The sequence below is a fragment of the Pollicipes pollicipes genome, unplaced genomic scaffold (genome assembly GCF_011947565.3).
Source record: "Pollicipes pollicipes isolate AB1234 unplaced genomic scaffold, Ppol_2.1 Scaffold_3534;HRSCAF=4154_pilon_pilon_pilon, whole genome shotgun sequence".
NCBI classification, from domain to species: Eukaryota; Metazoa; Arthropoda; class Thecostraca; order Pollicipedomorpha; family Pollicipedidae; genus Pollicipes; species Pollicipes pollicipes.
The window spans coordinates 1-18,378 of NW_023596314.1; the positions used below are offsets into that span (position 1 = coordinate 1).

The window sequence follows — 18,378 nt, forward strand, 5'->3', positions numbered from 1 at the left end:
GTTGTCCGCTTTCCCAAGCAATGCGAACAGACAGGCACGTTAGCGTATGTACGCATAAACCCCCTCCGTCAATTCAAATACGTAACATGCTGGCATATCTCAGAAGCACAATCCGATGCTAATCATATCGAAATGTTTCGGGAAAAAAAACGTTGCTGACGGACGGAGCACTCTCCACATGTTGGGAACGGCCGTCCCATAACTGTCGTTCTCATGCTCTCTGCAGCCCGTTCCGAAGCTGGTGTGCCGCGGGACAACAACCAAACGGTCCCAGTCCAGATACAGAAACGCTTCCGCAAGCCCCTCAGCAAACGGTACGAACCCATAATACTTTAATTTGACAGCGCACCACGAGAGGCGTCCCAGCATCTCCCGGACCGGACGGTTAAGGCCTACGAGTCCACCAGTGCGCCGGAGGGGTACTCTACGGCGGCATGCCAACTGACTGCGACGGCAAGGCGCAGCGGCAGGGTACAGAGCGACATTCGGACAACACAGCGACACAGCACACGGGCGCGACTGTGCGGTTCTTCCGCACGAGCCAACGAGGCGGCTAAGCGCGTTCGGCCGGGCGGCGTACCTGTCTCCAGGCCCCAGATGGTGCACGTCGTGTCGATGGATGAGGTGCCAATCAGGTTCAGGTCCACCTCGTTCCAGTCAAATGACGTCAGAGGCGCGCAAAAGTCCGAGTTCTTGTTCTGAAATATTAAAAAACTGGCTAGCACGCGAAACTCCACGTCTTTGTCCCCAAACAAGACGCAGCTCACAGACACGCAAAGTTAGTGTTCTTGTTCCGAACAAACAACCACGAAAACAGCACGCTCAGTGTAAATGTCACTCAGAAACTCGTCTGTGCAAAAATCCCCAGGCCTTCTCCTTAAACCAGGCGCAGAAGTAGTTCTAGGAGTTAACGCTGCGGCTCAAAGTGTGGTAGTCTATATTACATCGACGTGCAAGCTTTTGACAGCCAAAACTTTAATGTTGCATTCGTTAAATTTCCCTGTATTTACTTTCACGGTGAGGAATGCAAAGGATGCAAACAACAGCCACCACTGCATACTTGCTGACATAAAACGCCTTCCACACACTTCCACACACTTACTTGATTCGACAATTTGGCTCTTGGTCTTACATATGCACAGCACTTCGACCTCTACTTTATTTTTCTTAGGCACTAACTCGATTTTAAACACCCTCTGAAACCATAACTTATCCTTAACGCCAGCTTCCGCAGAAATTTCCATTCACACGCCAACTGAAACTGTCAAAAACTATTCTCATCTCACCCCAGATAAGGCAACCTCTTATTCCCGCTCAATGCATTTCTTCACCTCCCTAAGGCAGCTTTTTTCCCAATCCTCGCTTGATGTCTCGGGGGCGTCCTCGTGACGCAGCAGCGTGCTCCGAACCCACAAGGTGCAGACGGCGCAGAAAGTGGACCTTCAAGACGGCTACGCCCCGTTGCACAAACAAGATGAGTATTTTTTCGTTGAACACGGCGCGAACTGCAAAACATAAGCTAGCGTTGCCCACAAGCTGACTGTGGATACTGACATTGAGGCATAAACACCTCTATTGTATTTGGCGCGGGATCAGCGGCGCCTCCGACCGAATCAGCTCTACGGCCGGCGGTCCTCGCCGCAGCACGCAGCCCACTCACGTTGTTGAGGACGCACTCTAGCCGGGTGTCGGGCTCGCCGGCCCGCCAGATACGCAGGTAGTCGCCCGAGGTGGCCAGCAGGTCCGGATACACGCCCTTCTGCAAGACGGACCGACATCGGGGACGGTACAGCGCGGCGGCAACCGGAGACGGTACAGCGGGGTGGCACAGGGGACGGTACAGCGGTGGCACAGGGGACGTACAGCGGGCGTACAGGATACGTACAGCGGGGTGGCACATAAGACGATACAGCGGGGCGGCATCGGAGTCGGTACAGCGGGCGGCACCGGAGCCGGTACAGCGGGGCGGCATCGGAGACGGTACAGCGGGGCGGCATCGGAGTCGGTACAGTGGGGCGGCACCGGAGACGGTACATAGGGCGGCACAGGAGACGGCACAACAGGGCGGCGCGGGAGACGGCACAACAGGCGGCACAGAGACGGCACAACAGGGCGGCACAGGAGACGGCACAACAGGGCGGCACAGGAGACGGCACAACAGGGCGGCACAGGAGACGGTACAGCGGGGTGGCACCGGAGAAGGTACAGCGCGGCGGTACCGGAAGCGGTACAGTGGGGCGGCACCGGAGACGGTACAACGGGACGGTACAGGAGACGGTACAGCGCGGCGAGATCGGAGATGGTACAGCGGGGTGGCACCGGGGACAGTATGGGGGCGGCACAGGACGCGGTACAGCGCGGCGAGATCGGAGACGGTACAGCGGTGCGGCTTGAGCATAGCCACACGATGCGTCATAGGCAAATGACATGGCACGGCGCCGCGGCAAACCAGGCAACGGAACTGACCTCGGGAAGGGGCTGATGATAATCAGCATCATACAAATCAATGCTGATGTCCCACGGCCTACAACTGCTGCTATCACTGCATATATATTCAGTCTCAGCACCACTCACCGCTACAACCCACGGGTCGGTCCATCACGGGACACCCACGCGTACGCTCAGAGCACGCGTGACGTGTCCACGAACGACACCAACGTGACGCCCGCAGCGCGCTACTCACGCCGTCTGGGATCCACATGATCTTGGTGGTGGGGTAGGGGTGCTCGAAGGTGGAGCGGGCGGAGAACTCGCCGGCGTCCTCGTCCAGCTGCACCACCATCACCTTATTGTTGTACTCCTCGATGAAGCTGCCCACGGCCAGCCTGCGGCATGGAACCGTCCGAGGTGAGGGCGTGAGGAGCTGGATGGGGCGGTCACGTACACACATCCACCGAGCACTGGGGTCGCAGCTGACCGACCTCCTTGGGAGTCGATGCCATTCGATCGGCACGCGGCAACAGCACACCAGGGAAAACACAACGACCTTGGAATCACAAACATCCCCGTACGGTGTCCTCTCGACCCGCATCCACAACTGACCTGAAGCGTTTGTCGGGCCGGACGGACCAGTTCATGCTGTACAGCGTCCATGGCGCCTCGTACTTGTAGATCTCCTTCCGTTTGGGCTGGTGCGAGCCGTGGGCCGCCATTGTGGGCAGGCCCGCGGAGGCGCCCCGAAAGCTGACGGACACGACGGCCCTCAACACCTCCATCACCGATCATCCGGCGTTAAGGCGACGTATATGACACCTCAGCTGGACGCTGGAAGTACCGGCAATGCCAGCAACAAGCACAAGCGAGCACTACCTCTTGGGGTGCGGACAAGTTGCGAGCCATCCAAAACTGTTTTCTCAGTCTGCTTTATCTGGGAAATTGCATTCAAATATTTTTACAACTAATACAATGCTTATAGAGGACATCACTTGACAATAAGACAAAACTATATCCAGCTGGAAAATTAAAATATGATGCTCCATCATACTCATCACATAATCCGTCACATCTGGCAGCCCAACATCAACTGCTCTGCAATGAATGCAAAGTGACTATTAAAATTAATGTTTTAAAAGCACCTTGTCATGTTTGCAGTTTAGAGATGGCCAGAATCCAGTCTGCAAAAAGTGGCACAAGGGTTGGCAAGGCACATCAGGCAGACCAAGATTGCTCACCAGGCGGACCAAGCGTGTGCCGAGCAGGCTCAGTTTAACGCACGAACGCGGACGACAAGTGCGCTGAAAGATACCGAAAAACCCACGACTAGTGGAAATGCACAGCACCATTCAAACAAGCTAAACATAGCTCCCAAAACATGCAGGGAGTCACTTATTGATGAGGGGATTACCATCAATGTTTCATGGCATGGAGGATAGCACTGTCAGAGCAATAAACTCAGTGTATGTCTTGCGACAGTTTGTCTTCTTCAAAGGGTCTAAACAAAAATTAAAAAACAATGTTTTTCAAGGGCTCAAAAAGGTTCAAAGGGCTTGGAAAAACAAAATATGCACACACAAGTGCAGGAAGAATAAAAATTACCTGTAAGATTGGTGTTCACAAATGACAAAATATCACAATTTTGTACATCCTTCCATTCTGTCAGCTTATATGTGTACTGCATGATCAACATCTCAGGCTTCAGCTGCTCTTGGAAGGATGCTATTGCACCATCTTTTTATAACCCCAAATATTTTTCAAAGCATTTATGAACTTGGTATGTCTTTGTACTATCTCTCTATGTTTGATGAGCTTCTGAAAGTGTCTTCTGAAACAAGTGTTCTCAGGAATCAACATGGTTATTCCCAATGTGCACTATGCAGACTTGTGCCCAATCCTGTTTCAGTACAACTGATTTGGATGCCAACTAATGTCCAGTGGGTGATGTGGTTAGGCTGCTGCCAACAAAATATGACAGGAATGAAGATCACCCAGACTTGAAAAAAATGGGTCAATGTTGGAAACCAACTAGACCCCACCTGAGTTGAGACAGCAACATAAGCATGACACCATGTTTTACCCATGAAGACCAATAGTAAGTGCACAGTTAATTAACATAACAAATTATCTGCAAGGTTATGGAAGTCATGTCCTTTATAGGTTCCAGATCCCTGTCTTTTAATAACTTTGGTAAATATAGAATGCTTAAAACACAACTACAATTTCCTTATCATTTGCATACTCCAATAATTATTGTCTGACCATCACGTCAGGACTTGAAAGCTTTAAGCCAGTGTATTGCTGCTACTGCAAAAAATCAGAATATAAAGTTTGAGCATAATTGGGCATGAAACTGGTTCAGCATAATGCATATGACAATTACAGAGCAGGTCATAAATGCAGCTGCAGCAAATAAAGTCTGGCACTGCTGGTGTGGGTACTGTCATGGTGCACAATAAAGCAGAGGATAGGTAATGTCAGAAAGACTGTGCATCATAGCAAAATACAGCCTATAGTGAGTGTGGCATGATTGTGGATCACATACCATTAGAGGTTGGACTTGGCTCAACAAATCACCACAAAATTATTTCAACCATAAAATATCGCCATGCAACATGTGAGTGTTCTTAGTTAAAGAAGAGACAGGCTGCAATCTCTTATTTCATGGTGTTTACACTACATAGGTAGCCACCCAGTTTATCCCTGTTTATAAAACAACTTGTGATCTGTCCTTATGTATGTATATATAGATAATGGCCTATGTCAATATCATGTGGTAAAATGCTGTCCTATGGTGACTAGTTGGAGGGCAGAGATACTGGATGTACTGAACAGTAACATGTTTTAAATCAATGCATCCAAGATATTAAGCACATTTTTTGCTTCAAATAGAAGATGGGTCATACATACCTAACAGTGCTAGTTCCTTATCACATTTTGCAGCATTTACTAATTCCAGTATGATAAAAATAGTGTCCGTTATTTCAAAGTTCTATTACATGCAGACCCCATTGTGTACATACAGAAAACTCAAAATGCTGCTGTTGTATGAATTCAGATTGAATTTGCACAGGCCTAATTGTATCTTATGCCAATTGTCAGAATTTGCATTCCATCTTTGTGTATCTGCACCATTGCTCTAGGGGCTAGAATGCCTCCTTGGGATATGACTTAGCATAGCACTATCCAATCTATTGGCCTAAGAACATATCACAAGTTGAACTTAGTACCTACAACCTCACACACCAGCATAACACTTAGCAAAGATGTGCTAAATTTGGCTGGACAGAATCTGTTACTAAATAGATGGTCACTTATCAGCTGAATTTGTTTCATTGCGGCAGAATTCCTGCCAACCATTACAGCTTCCCCAGAATCACACAATAGAAAGGACATGATACTGTAACCAAATAACAGGTATTGCAGCACTGGCGAAATGAAGCATGTGTTTACACTAGGAATACCAACAATGTTTACACTGAGCGATCTACCCAATAAGCGTAACAGTGTGGAAAAAGGAATATGATACATGGCAGCCTGTTCAGAATCGGCTTACACTCCACACCGCAACTTTGGTAATACCACACATACCTCTTTTAAAACAAACGCTGCCTTTTGACCCTTCCTATGTCGTTTGCATCTGACACCACATCGCTATTACCTAACCAAAAATAAAACCGCGGACCAACTTCCACCATAACCACACCGAGGGGCAAATGCAGCGCTCCTCCATGTTTGTCGTGTTACAAAGCCTTAATGATTTTGTGCAATTCAAGAATAAAACTGGTGTATTTATAGATACAGATAATTTCTTGAAATTAAGTTTTGATAAGCACGTTTTCAGGTCTGCGTTTAAAATGCTATTTATCATATTTTAAAACAGTATTGTGAGCAAAATATCAAGCTATAGTACTATCAACCACCCATAGATGACACCCGCAGCGGCGTTGCTATGACAACAATCGTTGAACAAAATTCTATTGCCCCGGTGGTGCGCCGCTGGAGGAGCACGCGTCCGCACAGGTTGTCGGCTGTTGGGGGCGTTACCCACGCGGCCCTGGCTGCGTGCTCCACTCCGGCGCCCATCGCTGAGGCGGGCTTGTCAGCGATATCCGGTGTCTTACATTCATCAGGTCAGTCTTCGTCGATTTCTGACCGGGCTTCGTGGTTTTCAAATCAGCTGATAGATCTATCAATCACTTTTAGATGAGCCGGTTGACGGTAGGGTAATTGTGGCCGGTTATGGCATCGCGTCTCCGTAAATGTGTTAAATGCGGTGGAAGATATTATTGGCGTGTGCGCTTTTGCCGCCTCCCGATATCTGCCGTGTCATTGTCCGCTTGCTGTCGCATATTTGTGTCCGGTAGAGATCCTGTCTCCGTGCCTAAGTATGTATTAGATATTCAATCCAACACATGCCTTCCTCTTAAATTGTTAAGGGATGCGCTGAATTGGATCTTGGGCACATGCGGCTAGCGTTGCGAGCGAATGGGCCCGTCGATAAAGATTGCATTAAATGAAAGTGAGCTGTTAACCCTTTCGTGATCCTTTAACGCGTCGAACGCCCCGAGGGCTTTCGGAACGGAAGCCCGATTTAATGGCGAAGGGGTTCCATGCTTGATGAATGCTGCCCCTTGTTTACAATAAGTACTTCAGACTCATGTGAGCGTCGGGTCTCGTAAAGTTTTACAAAGCACGGGCCATGGGCGCAGCCGACGCAGGAAGTGAGGACACTCTCCCCCCCCCCCCCCCCCCGTAGCTTTATATATTCATCTAATATGCATATATAGTTCTTAACTATGCTAAGTCGGCGTGGTGTGCCCCCACTGAAATCCCCCTCCTCAAAATACTTTGGTCTGCGCCTCTGCCAGCGGCCACATTTACCTTGCGCGCCATTTCCGTGTTGTGAAAGACCGCAGCCGACAGCGCATTACTGAATCAGTTGAGCCGCCAGTAATTTAGAGCTAGTTGCTTGTGTGTTCCATCTCGCGTCCTGAGCAATACCATCGCAATTCGCGAAAGTTGGCTCCCAGTTCTTGCCAGCCCCAGCGAGTATGCAGTTGTAAAGTGTTGTACTGAAGACGTTCTCCGAACTCGTTATCTAATCGCTTGTTTTCGGTTAGAATTATTCTAAATGCACGGGTCCAGCCATAAATGGGGTCGGGCGGTGCATGCAACTTAAGCAAAGCAATTCCGTAACTTTGCGGAATTGCTTAAGACATTGCAGGCAAAGGTCACACTTAACCTCGATGTACCCTCCCCCAACTTTGGACTAGTGTCGAAGACACTGTCAGATGCCCTCATAAAATATTTCTTAACAGTCTTGCCATAGCGCAATTAAGAGCATTGTAACGTCTTATCGTCAAACGCGAGTAGGAACGATGCCGTATGAGGGCGCCGTGAATGCAACTGGTAGCGTATGGTTCAAATGTTTTGTTTCGGGTGTATTGTGCCTTTCATTTGACATAGACATTATTAGCATTACGCTTATGTAGTCTTCGTATTGTTAAATCGCAAACGAACTAACAATGTCGACTATTAAATGAGAAGGCGTATATTGCGTGGACGTGACGCCCTCCGACAGTAGTGGCCATGTACCACTGATGTGCCGGCTTCCCACAGCATCCATGCCGAACGCAAAACTTTGCAAACATAGTGCAGCGCAAAGGGCGAATGTACTGCACCCATGTGCCCGAACATGAACTAATGTGCTCCTCAATTTCCACAAAGTGCCACTTTGAGCCCCTTCCCGATTTTGCCCATATAAATGCAAGATGCACATGTATCAGTTTTTTGTGTTTCAAAAGTCAATGTCGAATATCAGAGGGGAGGTCAGGCTGTTCCTTCCAGAACCCAGTTTGGTCCCTCAGCCGTGATATGGCCCCACCAAATCCCAGAGTAGTGGTCACACTCATGAGTCCCAATGTCTTGAACGGGCAAACCACAATTTTGTGAGGATATTGTTGGAGCAGGGGCGACAACGGCCTTTTTTAGGTTTCTGTATGTGACCTGCTAGCACCATAATATTAGGATGTTCTCCCAAAATAGAATGAGCCCGACAGGGCTTCCTTCGTTTTGGACCTGAGCAACCTGCTTGCCGATTTGCCTAGCTGGTGGCTTGCTGGTTTTTTCGTTGACATTTTAGCGACGATTGATAAGTGGAATAACCCTGCGCCAAATTGTCGGGCGATATCTTAGGCTCCGCCTAAATAACAAGTTGGTAGTTCATACTAACGCGATCGGTGTCGGTGCTAACAATTAGCCATGCGCTCATTTCGTACGGAAGACTCAAGCGGTGCGTATTGTAATTACGTTAACCTTCTCCGACATGGATTAACAAAGACGCAAGATATACTCAATCTTGGGCTATGGGTTGAGTTCTTTGGGGCTTCGGCGATTCACCAGTAAATGACCTCATTTGGGGGGGGGGAAGGGGGGAAGGCCATCCTAAAAATCCTACCATGCGCTGTAATTTATGGCACTATCACGACCGATGTGGTTTTTAGTGAACCTGGAAGTTTTCAGTCGCTCCTAAAAATCATGTCTTTGAAGTATAGCGTTTCGTAAGTTACATTTTGTCGTGTTTGGGCTGAGCTAAGAACATTGTCACGCCTGCCAAACCCCAAAACATGACGTTCAGCACCGCACGTTATATCCGTCTTGGAAGACAGGTAAGGCGTTAGGCCTCCAAAAAACATCTTTGAGCGGAATGCGTAACAAGTTACGGCAGTGAAGCATATCTTTATAATGGTGTTTTAGTCCTTGTCCCGGCAGAAAACGACGCTGAGAAGTCGCAGTATTTGGGTTGTTTGAGATGTGTTACTTCGCCTCGGCTGACACCGCGGATGGCGAATATGCTCCGCTCCGTGTTACATCGTCGGACAAGCCGGCACATCTTAGCCGCAATTGCCCCAATCACCCGCATCATAACTCAGTAATCTGATAAGATTTTTACTCACAACGAACTTCCAAGATTGTCTCCCCAAAATTTCGCGATTTAAGATCGAATTTTTCGTGAGATATAGGTACGGTGCAGCCACTCGTTTAAGAGCATGGGAGAGCCTATGATCTGTGCTGTCATGTTCCTGCTCCGTAACCCCTGGTGAATATTTAAGGACAGACCATTGGCGTCATATGGAGAGGGGACGGGGACGGGTAAGGCATATAGGTCACCAGTCACGATGCCCAACGCGTATGTACAGTCCAGTCACTTTAAAAGCGCTGAGAGCAAGCAAGGCCTGTGAGTTCTGGTGCGCGGACCCTTCTGTAATGCGGCTCTCTATGGTTTGTGCATAGTTTAAAGCCTGGCACTATCCTCAGAGGCACGACACATATTGCCAAGTTGAGTTTTCCTCCGAAGTTGCTGGAGTGGAGGTCGCTGGTGGAAGCGTGCATGCGTCCGCCGCCGATATCACCGGACCGACTTTTTCGTACCAGCCTTGGCCATGTTTTATTTGGACGCGTCAGCACGCGATGCCCGGCGGCGGAGCCGGCGAGCCGTCCAACTGCTAGTGGCTACCCGAGCGGGAGTACATATCCGCCAAAGGGGAAAACAATCGAGACTACCGATGTCGACTGCATTTATGGTATTTTATTGTACTCGCGTTTCCGGCGGAATTGGGTCTCAACAATGGGCCTCGCTGACACAAGGTCATAGCGGCGAACTATTCGACCCGTAGGTCTCAGAGGTCAGTTGTTCCACGACATAAAACAGCCTGTGTCTACACGCACGCACGAAAACGACAAACCAGCATTGTTTCTCACAAGTGAAATCTCAGGCTTGAAGAACGTTAACCGTGGATGGCATCATCAATCACCTAGATCTGCTCTTCATTTGGCCTCTTGAAATCTTGCGATATCTTGCTGCTGCCGCGTGCAAACGCCCATGACGCATTTGCCAAGCGACCAAACACTTGATTCCCGGAAAGAAGCCTAGGCCGAGGAGACCGGTGACATGGGATCAGCGCGATTCGCTGCCACTTCCACTGCTCCCGTACGCGCACGTTTAGGTCCGCTGGCGACGTACGGTCAAAATCAGAGCACGGGTCGGCTAGATTAGGGTCATATGGGGCGAGATTTCCTGTCCTCGGCCGGTCATCTGACGACGACGTCGATGGATGAATGCTGGCAAGCGTGAGCCCAGTGCGGGCCGGGCTTCACTGCCGCTGATCGGCAAGCATGTCGTGTCGTACTGCGGATGCAATAGCTGATTGCGAGGAGGTGGGCCACGCACATTTTTCCAACATGTTCTTGAATTATATCAGCATTTGTGATTGAACACCCCTCCCGACAGGCGGTCACGGTTTTACAAGCTAATTAATGACATTTAAAGGTGCCTTGCGCTATTTTTATGTCATCTACATGTGCATCTATTTATCCGACACGGTTTTCGCACAAGGTTGCAACGTGACCAAAACTGGTCTTCCCCATTCGATTAATATGATAGGGGTTGAGTTTGCAAGCTGCAGAAAATTGACGCAACACCAGGACCCAGATCTGGATAACCCGTGGCGATATGCGTACAACACGGTTTGGGTGAGAAAGGAATGAGCAGTCGTGTTGGCAAAAATGTGCCTCACTGCGGGGCACGGAACTCTCGAACACGGAGCTGGTCACGGACGCTGGACAACACACCGTACATTCGCCGGTTTGTGTTTTTTTGTCAGGCCATGGCAACCGGAACGGGTAGATTTGAAATCATTTGCGCAGTGTAGTTGATTGCACGTTGTACAAATTACCCACCCAGCTCAGTCCTGTCGTCTGAACCTAAGGGTGCCAGCAGTCGACTGGGAAGTGACCACTGTCGACTTGAAAAGCGTCTCGAGAAGGCATGTTGCCGGGTCGGAGCTGCAGAGGCTCAGACGCACTGGTCGTTGGGCTGGTTGGCCCGGTTACTTAGAGTACTCAACCGCACGCCAACTGTGAAGTGTTTTCATTGGACAGGCTCAGATTCGCCTGGTTTGAGTGATCGTGGGTTAAGTTTAAAGCGAACTCGTATCAAGTCAAAGTTAAGCTTAAAGTACTAAGAATGTGGGTTACCGCTCACCACCGGTCGCTACGTGGGTCCCGACGACATCCTGGCATTGCAGTGAAAGGGTCCCAGCGACTGAGCAGCTATAATTGCACCTTAAATCGCACACAAACGAGCCTTTCCGTTTCCGGCGAATGAACGAGCCGAATGACCAGTATGCAGTTCTTGAAGCGCCGGATCTAGACCGAGACAGATTGGTCATGAAAACCATTCGGGTGTGTGACCAGGGTGGCAGACCCCGCGGTCATAGAGGGGAGCCGGCTAGACCTTTAGGAGATTCCAAACATGCAGCGGTATGACAATGCTTATATATTTATTGCTGAAGCCTGAGTCAAGGTTGATGAAAAGTTCGGATAAATGTGTACCAGGGAATATGTGGAACGGATTTCGGTCCACAAAGAGCTTCGGTTTTGGCGTCTGCAGGCGGATTTTGTTGTAGGAATGCGCCTCCCATGAGTTGAAAGTGCCAGGGCAATGATTGATGTCATGAGGCATGGCCTGTATTGCCGGGAGCTATGTCTGCGGTCGGTTGCGCTCACCTGATACAAGTGACCTTCGTTTTCACTACAACTTTGGACTATAAATTGAAAGAGGAAAATATAGGCATGCATCGCAATTTTAGTTCCAGTTATAACACTACATAGTGTATCGATATTGGGCACACATTAATGCGAATTATCTGACAATGAGGCAACCGCGGCAGACAAGCCAGCAGAAAACTATCGTCACGACAAATGGACATCAACCACAATCAAGCATTTTCCCCGCATATACTGCCTTAAACAGGGCCGCTGAATTAGGTTTCGTCGCATGTAGGCGCACACTCGTCTGAATCTCTGACTGAGGCGTTAAGAGACATGATAGTGATATTCAGGAACAATGGGCTGGATGAACTCAACTGTTGACTGGTCACCGCCAGTGGCCTCTCAGAAACAAAAGAAGTGCCACTAGTAATGAAATCAAGATATGCTGACTATGCACCAGACACGCCTCTTGTACCAGTTGAGAAAGCACAACGTCTGCGTTATCCATTCCAAACCTTAAAACAAGTTTCTACATTCTCAAGGTCTTTAAAAATAATCCAAATTCTTACTACATATGATGAGACCGAAACAACGCGACATACGGCACTTGGACAGGTGTTACTGTCAGAGCGCTACGTAGCGTTTAACTTGTATCGCAGAGCGCCCACTCCCCAGTAAACGGCTCGTCTGACTCCTATTTTAATCGGGGGGCCTGCCGGCAAAGTCGTTCGCCCCAGCCTGACCCGGATTCCTCTGTCCAGCGACGCCGGGCCTGAGCTCCGCGGCGCGCATTGCTGGCATAGCGCTGTCCCACGGCTCACCGGTCGTGGCGCCCGTCGCTCGCTCTCCCGGGTCGACCGGGCCGTCCCACAGCCAGCTGCCGGGACGGTCCCACGATCAGCTGCACTGGCAGACCCATGACCAGCTGTCCGACTGACCCACGACCAGCTGACCCGACCGAGCCACGACCAGCTGTCTGGAAGGTCCCATGACCAGCCGAACCGACTCACCACCAGTTGTCTGTACTGTTCCACAACCATATGTCCCGAACATCACACGGTCTGCTGCTAGGACGGTGGCGCGATCATCTGCCCGGGCCGCCCCACGACCAGCTGATAGGGTCGTCTCACAACCACCGCAGAGCCGACAGCACCCGCTGCTCGGCTCGCCGGGCTGTCCCGTGGTCACCGTCACACGTGGCCTGCTGACTGGGGCCGTTCCAAGGCTTTCGGCCGCTCGCATCCATTATAGACTTTGACCTTGCTCTTTCTAGGATAACATTTAGCAGGGGAGGAAGCGAACATCGCACGTTGGAAGTGCGAGCGCGGTATTATGCTTTGCAAAAGTCTTCAGGCGGCCCATTGGCGAGTGGGCAGTATGTCTCGGAGCCGTCGCATCCCCAGATCTGCCGGGTGCCGGTGCTCGCCAGTACAAACATGAGTGCGTCCCTGGAAGGACTTCGCGATTGGTCAAACCTGGTCGCTGTCTGTCCCACTTGTTTAGACTAGCCTACTTGACCTTCTGGGAATTCGCCATAATGGATCGCAGATTCTCCGCCTGCCAGTGTCATCTAGCGGTGTTTATCTAGCGGTGTAGAGCAGGCCGAATACGAGACTGTGACCGATGGTTCGATGTTAACCAAGCGGAACATTTTCCACTTCGCCTTTAGAGTGCGGCTAAATTTGCACCCGTGAAAACCGCGGAAGCCTCCCAGCTATCGCGCTGGCCGTAATGATATGGGCAGGCTCGACGGGGTCAGACAGAACAGGCGCACCGGTGGTCAGAAGACGCTGGCGTGCTTGGAGGCCTGGCGTTGACCTGAGGTCAGCCGGGCAGGCGGCGTGATGGGCTGGACCGAGCCCGTCCTTGTCCTTGTCCAGCTCTGCTCCGTCGGCAGTCAACCCGTCACGCCCAGACTGTTTACACGGAGCCGCTGTCGCATAACACACACGCCGAGTCTCGGCACAAAAACGAAGCCATTCATGTCTTTAATCGAAGCGGATACATGGCCAAGGACCGGCGGGCGGCACCTTTGCAGAGACCCTGTCAGCGTTGCTCGTGCCGTGGTCTTTGTCGAGTTCGGTGGATATAGCCGAGGGTGACGACACTATGATCAGTGAGATGAGATGAAACTTGCCCTGATTTTCCAGGCATGGGGCGTCACGTACAGGGAATATGCTTGCGCAAGACAGTTATATGGAAGCCTGTCGGTTGCCCGCTAGAAGCGCGGAATGAATTCCATCTGGTATGTTTACCTGTAGAAACGATAAAAAACTCGCCTTGGCTCGGGTCAGCCTATAGCTTCGACGCAACCTCTGCTTCAAGGAATATAGACTGACATGCATGCTTCTTGCTAATCTTTTCCATTTTACAAGAAGGTCAACGTTCTGACGTCAGGTTAAGCCACAAATCCGACTGAACAACGGCAGCATGTCATGCTCTCTTCTCATGACTGTTGGGAGCGACATTCCACTACCTGACGAAGTTAGGAGACAGTGTTGCTGCGTTAATTCCCACTCCCATCCATTTTAAAAACCCGCATCTGCAGTGGTACGGATGAGTCAAACAGACTTAACTTTCTCTAGCAGAGACACGTCGCACGTAAAATCCAAATACAACACCTTGATTTGTACCGAGTCTTTCGCATAGCGGCTTCGCAGACAACGAAACCCCGAGCGTGCCGTGGTCAGTGGGCCAGTCGGCGCGCTCAGATGACGCGAATGAAGGGCGAGGCCGCCGTCACCCAGGGAGCGGCGCCAGAGCCCCGGCGGGGCGGCAGTAGGCGGCGGCGGCGGTCGGGTGTCGGTCAGGGCGCCGCGCTGACGGCGCCAGATACCGGCCGATGCTGCTCCCTCGGACGCGGCGCGCGGCCCTGGCGGCCGCTGTCGCCGCCGCCGCTCCGGCCGCATCTAATGTGCACGCCAATGATGTATGGGCGCGGACCGGGCCGGCCGGCCGGCCCGCGAGGCTGCGCCAGTGTCAGACCTTTGCCCGGCCCGCCGCCCCCGAAATAGGCCGGGCAGGGCCGTGGGGAGGGAAGAGGCAGTGTGGGACGGTCGAGGCCGGGACAGGTGACGAGCGGGGACGACGTGACAGGCGATGCAGGGGACAGGTGTGACGGGCAGAGTCCAGTCACCAGGACCGGAAAAAGAGCGCCGACTGGGAGGGGTGACGCACGGGAGTAGGGACAGGAGACACGCGGGACTGGGCCCGGTGACGAACGGGATTGATAAACCGACGAACAGAGGAATTTTCGGAGACTGCCTCCGTGGTGGCGGGGAACATTGCGGCAGTAGGGATTGGCGCAGGACAGCTGAGTCTGGGACTGGTGACGGACGGGTCTGAGACGGCGTCGGGCTGAGCTTGGGAGCGTCGTACTGAGTGGGACGGCGCCGGACTGAGCCTGGGACTGGTGACGGACGGTCTGAGACGGGGTCGGGCTGAGCTTGGGAGCGTCGTACTGAATGGGACCGGCGCCGGACTGAGCTGGGATGGTGACGGACGGGTCTGAGACGGGCGTCGGGCTGAGCTTGGGAGCGTCGTACTGAATGGGACCGGCGCCGGACTGAGCCTGGGACTGGTGACGGACCGGTTGAGACGGGCGTCGGGTGAGCTGGGAGCGTCGTACTGATGGGACCGGCGCCGGACTGAGCCTGGGACTGGTGACGGACGGGTCTGAGACGGGCGTCGGGCTGAGCTTGGGAGCGTCGTACTGAGTGGGACCGGTGCCGGACTGAGTCTGGGACACGCGTCGGAGCGAGTCTAGGACAGGTATTGTGCAGAGTCTGGGGCAGACCACGTACGAGGATTGGCGCAGAAGACAGACGTACATGTTCTCTGCAGGTGGTACATGACTCGTGCTGGAAAAGGTGAAGCCCGGGGGTGGTTGCTGTTAGTGAGACAGGCGAAGTACAGGAATGTTCCTTGGTGGTGGGACAGGGGCAGTTGGTCTCTGGCGGCAGGGCAGGCAACGGGCGGGGACGGTCGCGGGCGATGAGCAGGCGGCAGACAGGACTGGTGCTGAGACAGGTAAGCAGAGGCGCGAGACCGGGTGTCACGGCCAGCCGCTGGTCTCGACACGCTGCACACTGGCCGACGTCGTGCCCTGACCGACACAACACGGCGTCGCGCTTGGTGCCATCAGTCATGTACCCGATCAAGGGGACGCACGCGCCCGATGCGAAGCCAACCGCCGATGAAACGGCCGATAGTCGGCGGCGAGTCTGTGGAGCTGGCGGCGGTCGGCGGCGCCCAGGGCCGCGGCCGGGGAAGGCTAGATCGGGTACATTCCTGTGGGCCGGTGACGCGAGCGCGATATCCGCCGGCGCGCGCGGCCGCTTCTGAAGACGTAAAAAAGCCCAGATCGGTCAATTACGCCGCCCGCTGGGGCACGTGCACCGGGAATGCCGATGTGTCGGACGGCCGGAGCCGGCCGCCCGCCGCCCTCAACGCGGCGTTTTTTACGGATCGGACGTGGGAGATGGCCGGACTGGGAGTATTGGCGTAACTCGTCAGGGGTCGGTTGGCCCTGTTCCCGTGAGTGGAAAGCAGTGTCGCCGAGGGTGGAACTTGGCTGCTGGTGGGGTAGTGACTCGACGGCATGGACACGGCAGGCTATTATATGTCAAAACCAGGGCTGCACCTTATTGATGGGAGGCTTTACGACTTCATGACGGAACAACGGTCTCATGTTAGAGTTTCGACGCATATCCTGTACGCCAGACAAGCTCAGTCCGTTACATACGGCAGGCAGCCGCTATTTCCGGTGGTTTTGTGCCAACTTAAAATCGGCCTTCCGTCTGCGCTATTCTGGCAGATCGGCCAAGTAGTGTAGATATACTTGGTTTACGTGGAACGTTGCCGAATGAAATTCACACCCCCGTTTTGCTTACTTTCCGATGCAGTTTGTAGTAAAGGCCATGCATTTTCGAGAGATGATGAAACGCTCTGAGTCGCATTTCCGTCGCTGCAGATCTTCAAACGATTTGGGTTTGTACTTCCCGACATGCTCGCACCATTGAGTGTTCCATTTCGCTCGTTCGCGCGCTCTGCGCACTGCCTATGTGACAACCAACACGTAACCGATGGTACCAAGTGGGGAACGTTATTGTTGTGATGTCAGGTAGAAAGTGGGCGCTGTTACTTTGGTTCTTTCAGCTCTGTGTAGTGTGAGCGTCACGTGCAGCACGTGCACGGACGTGCACCGCACGCTGAACATGACGTGCATCGTCGGTCTTCGCAGAGCGCGTCACGCCACGCCATGGCCGCCAACCAGCAGTTCTGCCTGAAGTGGAACAACCACCACAGCAACCTGCTGAACGTGTTCGAAGCGCTGCTGCACACGGAGGCGTTCACGGACGTGACGCTGGCGGTGGACGGCGCCTCCATCAAGTGTCACAAGATGGTGCTGGCCGCCTGCTCGCCGTACCTGCAGACGCTGCTGGCCGAGCACGTCACCACGCATCCGATCGTCGTGCTCAAGGACATTCGCCTGCACGAGATGCGCGCCCTGCTCGAGTACATGTACCGCGGTGAGGTGAACGTGGCGCAGGAGCAGCTGGGCTCGCTGCTCAAGGTGGCCGAGACCCTCCAGATCAAGGGTCTGGTGGAGGAGGGCCGCTGGGAGCGGCACAAGGTCGAGGGCGGCGGCGCCGAGCGCGCCACCATCGAGCCGCGCCAGCCGTGCCCCGACTCCAACCGCCGCTCCCCAGAGCCGTCGCCTCCGCCGGCTTCGACGCCGGCACCGGCGCCGCCGCGCCCGGCCTCAAGCCACCGCCGCCACCCGAGCCGCGCAGCAGCACCCGCTCCACCCCGCTGCGGCGTCCTCAGCGGCGGCGGCGGCGGCGGCAGCAGCAGCGGCCGCCGCAGCTGCCGCCGAGCTGCAGAAGAAGAAGCGGCGACCGCAGGAGGTCTGGTGCGAGAGCAACCCGATCCTGCGCACGGTTTTGGGCCATGGCGGCATGTCGGGCCTGGACGTGCCGTCGCTGATGGCTGCCGCCATGGGCCGCGAGATCATGGACCGCGAGTTCGCCGACAGACAGGTACGGCGCTGCGATGGAGGCTGGCTGGTACTGGTGTGTTAGGGGCTTGGACGGCACTGGCTGTATCGAGGGTTTCGCCGGTACTGGGTGTGTCTGGGGAATGGGAGGTGCGGGACATTGTAAGGGCCTGGCTGGTTCAGGTCTGCACTAGGAGCCTGGGCGACACGGGACTGCGCCAGGAGCCGGGCAGGACGGGTCTTTACGAGGGGCCTGGCCTGTGCGGTGGCTCCGTCGGGACCTGGCTGATACGGGTCTGCGCCAGGAGCGTAGGAAGGCGGGGCTCTGTCACCGATGGGCTTATGTCGAGAGTACCACGGGGCTCTGTCATCGATGAGGTTATGTAGAGTTC

General features: G+C 53.2%; 2 protein-coding genes across 2 annotated transcripts; one reads left to right on the forward strand and one right to left on the reverse strand.

Moving 5' to 3' along the window:
* Positions 1-538: 538 nt before the first annotated feature.
* On the reverse strand, positions 539-6,170 carry LOC119092868 (DDB1- and CUL4-associated factor 7-like; the record flags this gene model as incomplete). The annotated part of the gene is made up of 6 exons (XM_037215776.1): positions 6,025-6,170; positions 3,672-3,734; positions 3,043-3,183; positions 2,684-2,825; positions 1,661-1,759; positions 539-698 (listed from the first exon to the last, which is right to left on the reverse strand). Coding segments are annotated over exons 3-6 (511 nt in total), but the record flags the coding sequence as incomplete, so codon positions are not given.
* A 261-nt stretch (positions 6,171-6,431) lies between these two features.
* Positions 6,432-18,029, forward strand: LOC119092867 (protein tramtrack, beta isoform-like; the record flags this gene model as incomplete). The annotated part of the gene is made up of 3 exons (XM_037215775.1): positions 6,432-6,566; positions 17,231-17,687; positions 17,857-18,029. Coding segments are annotated over exons 2-3 (612 nt in total), but the record flags the coding sequence as incomplete, so codon positions are not given.
* Between the last annotated feature and the right edge of the window lie 349 nt (positions 18,030-18,378).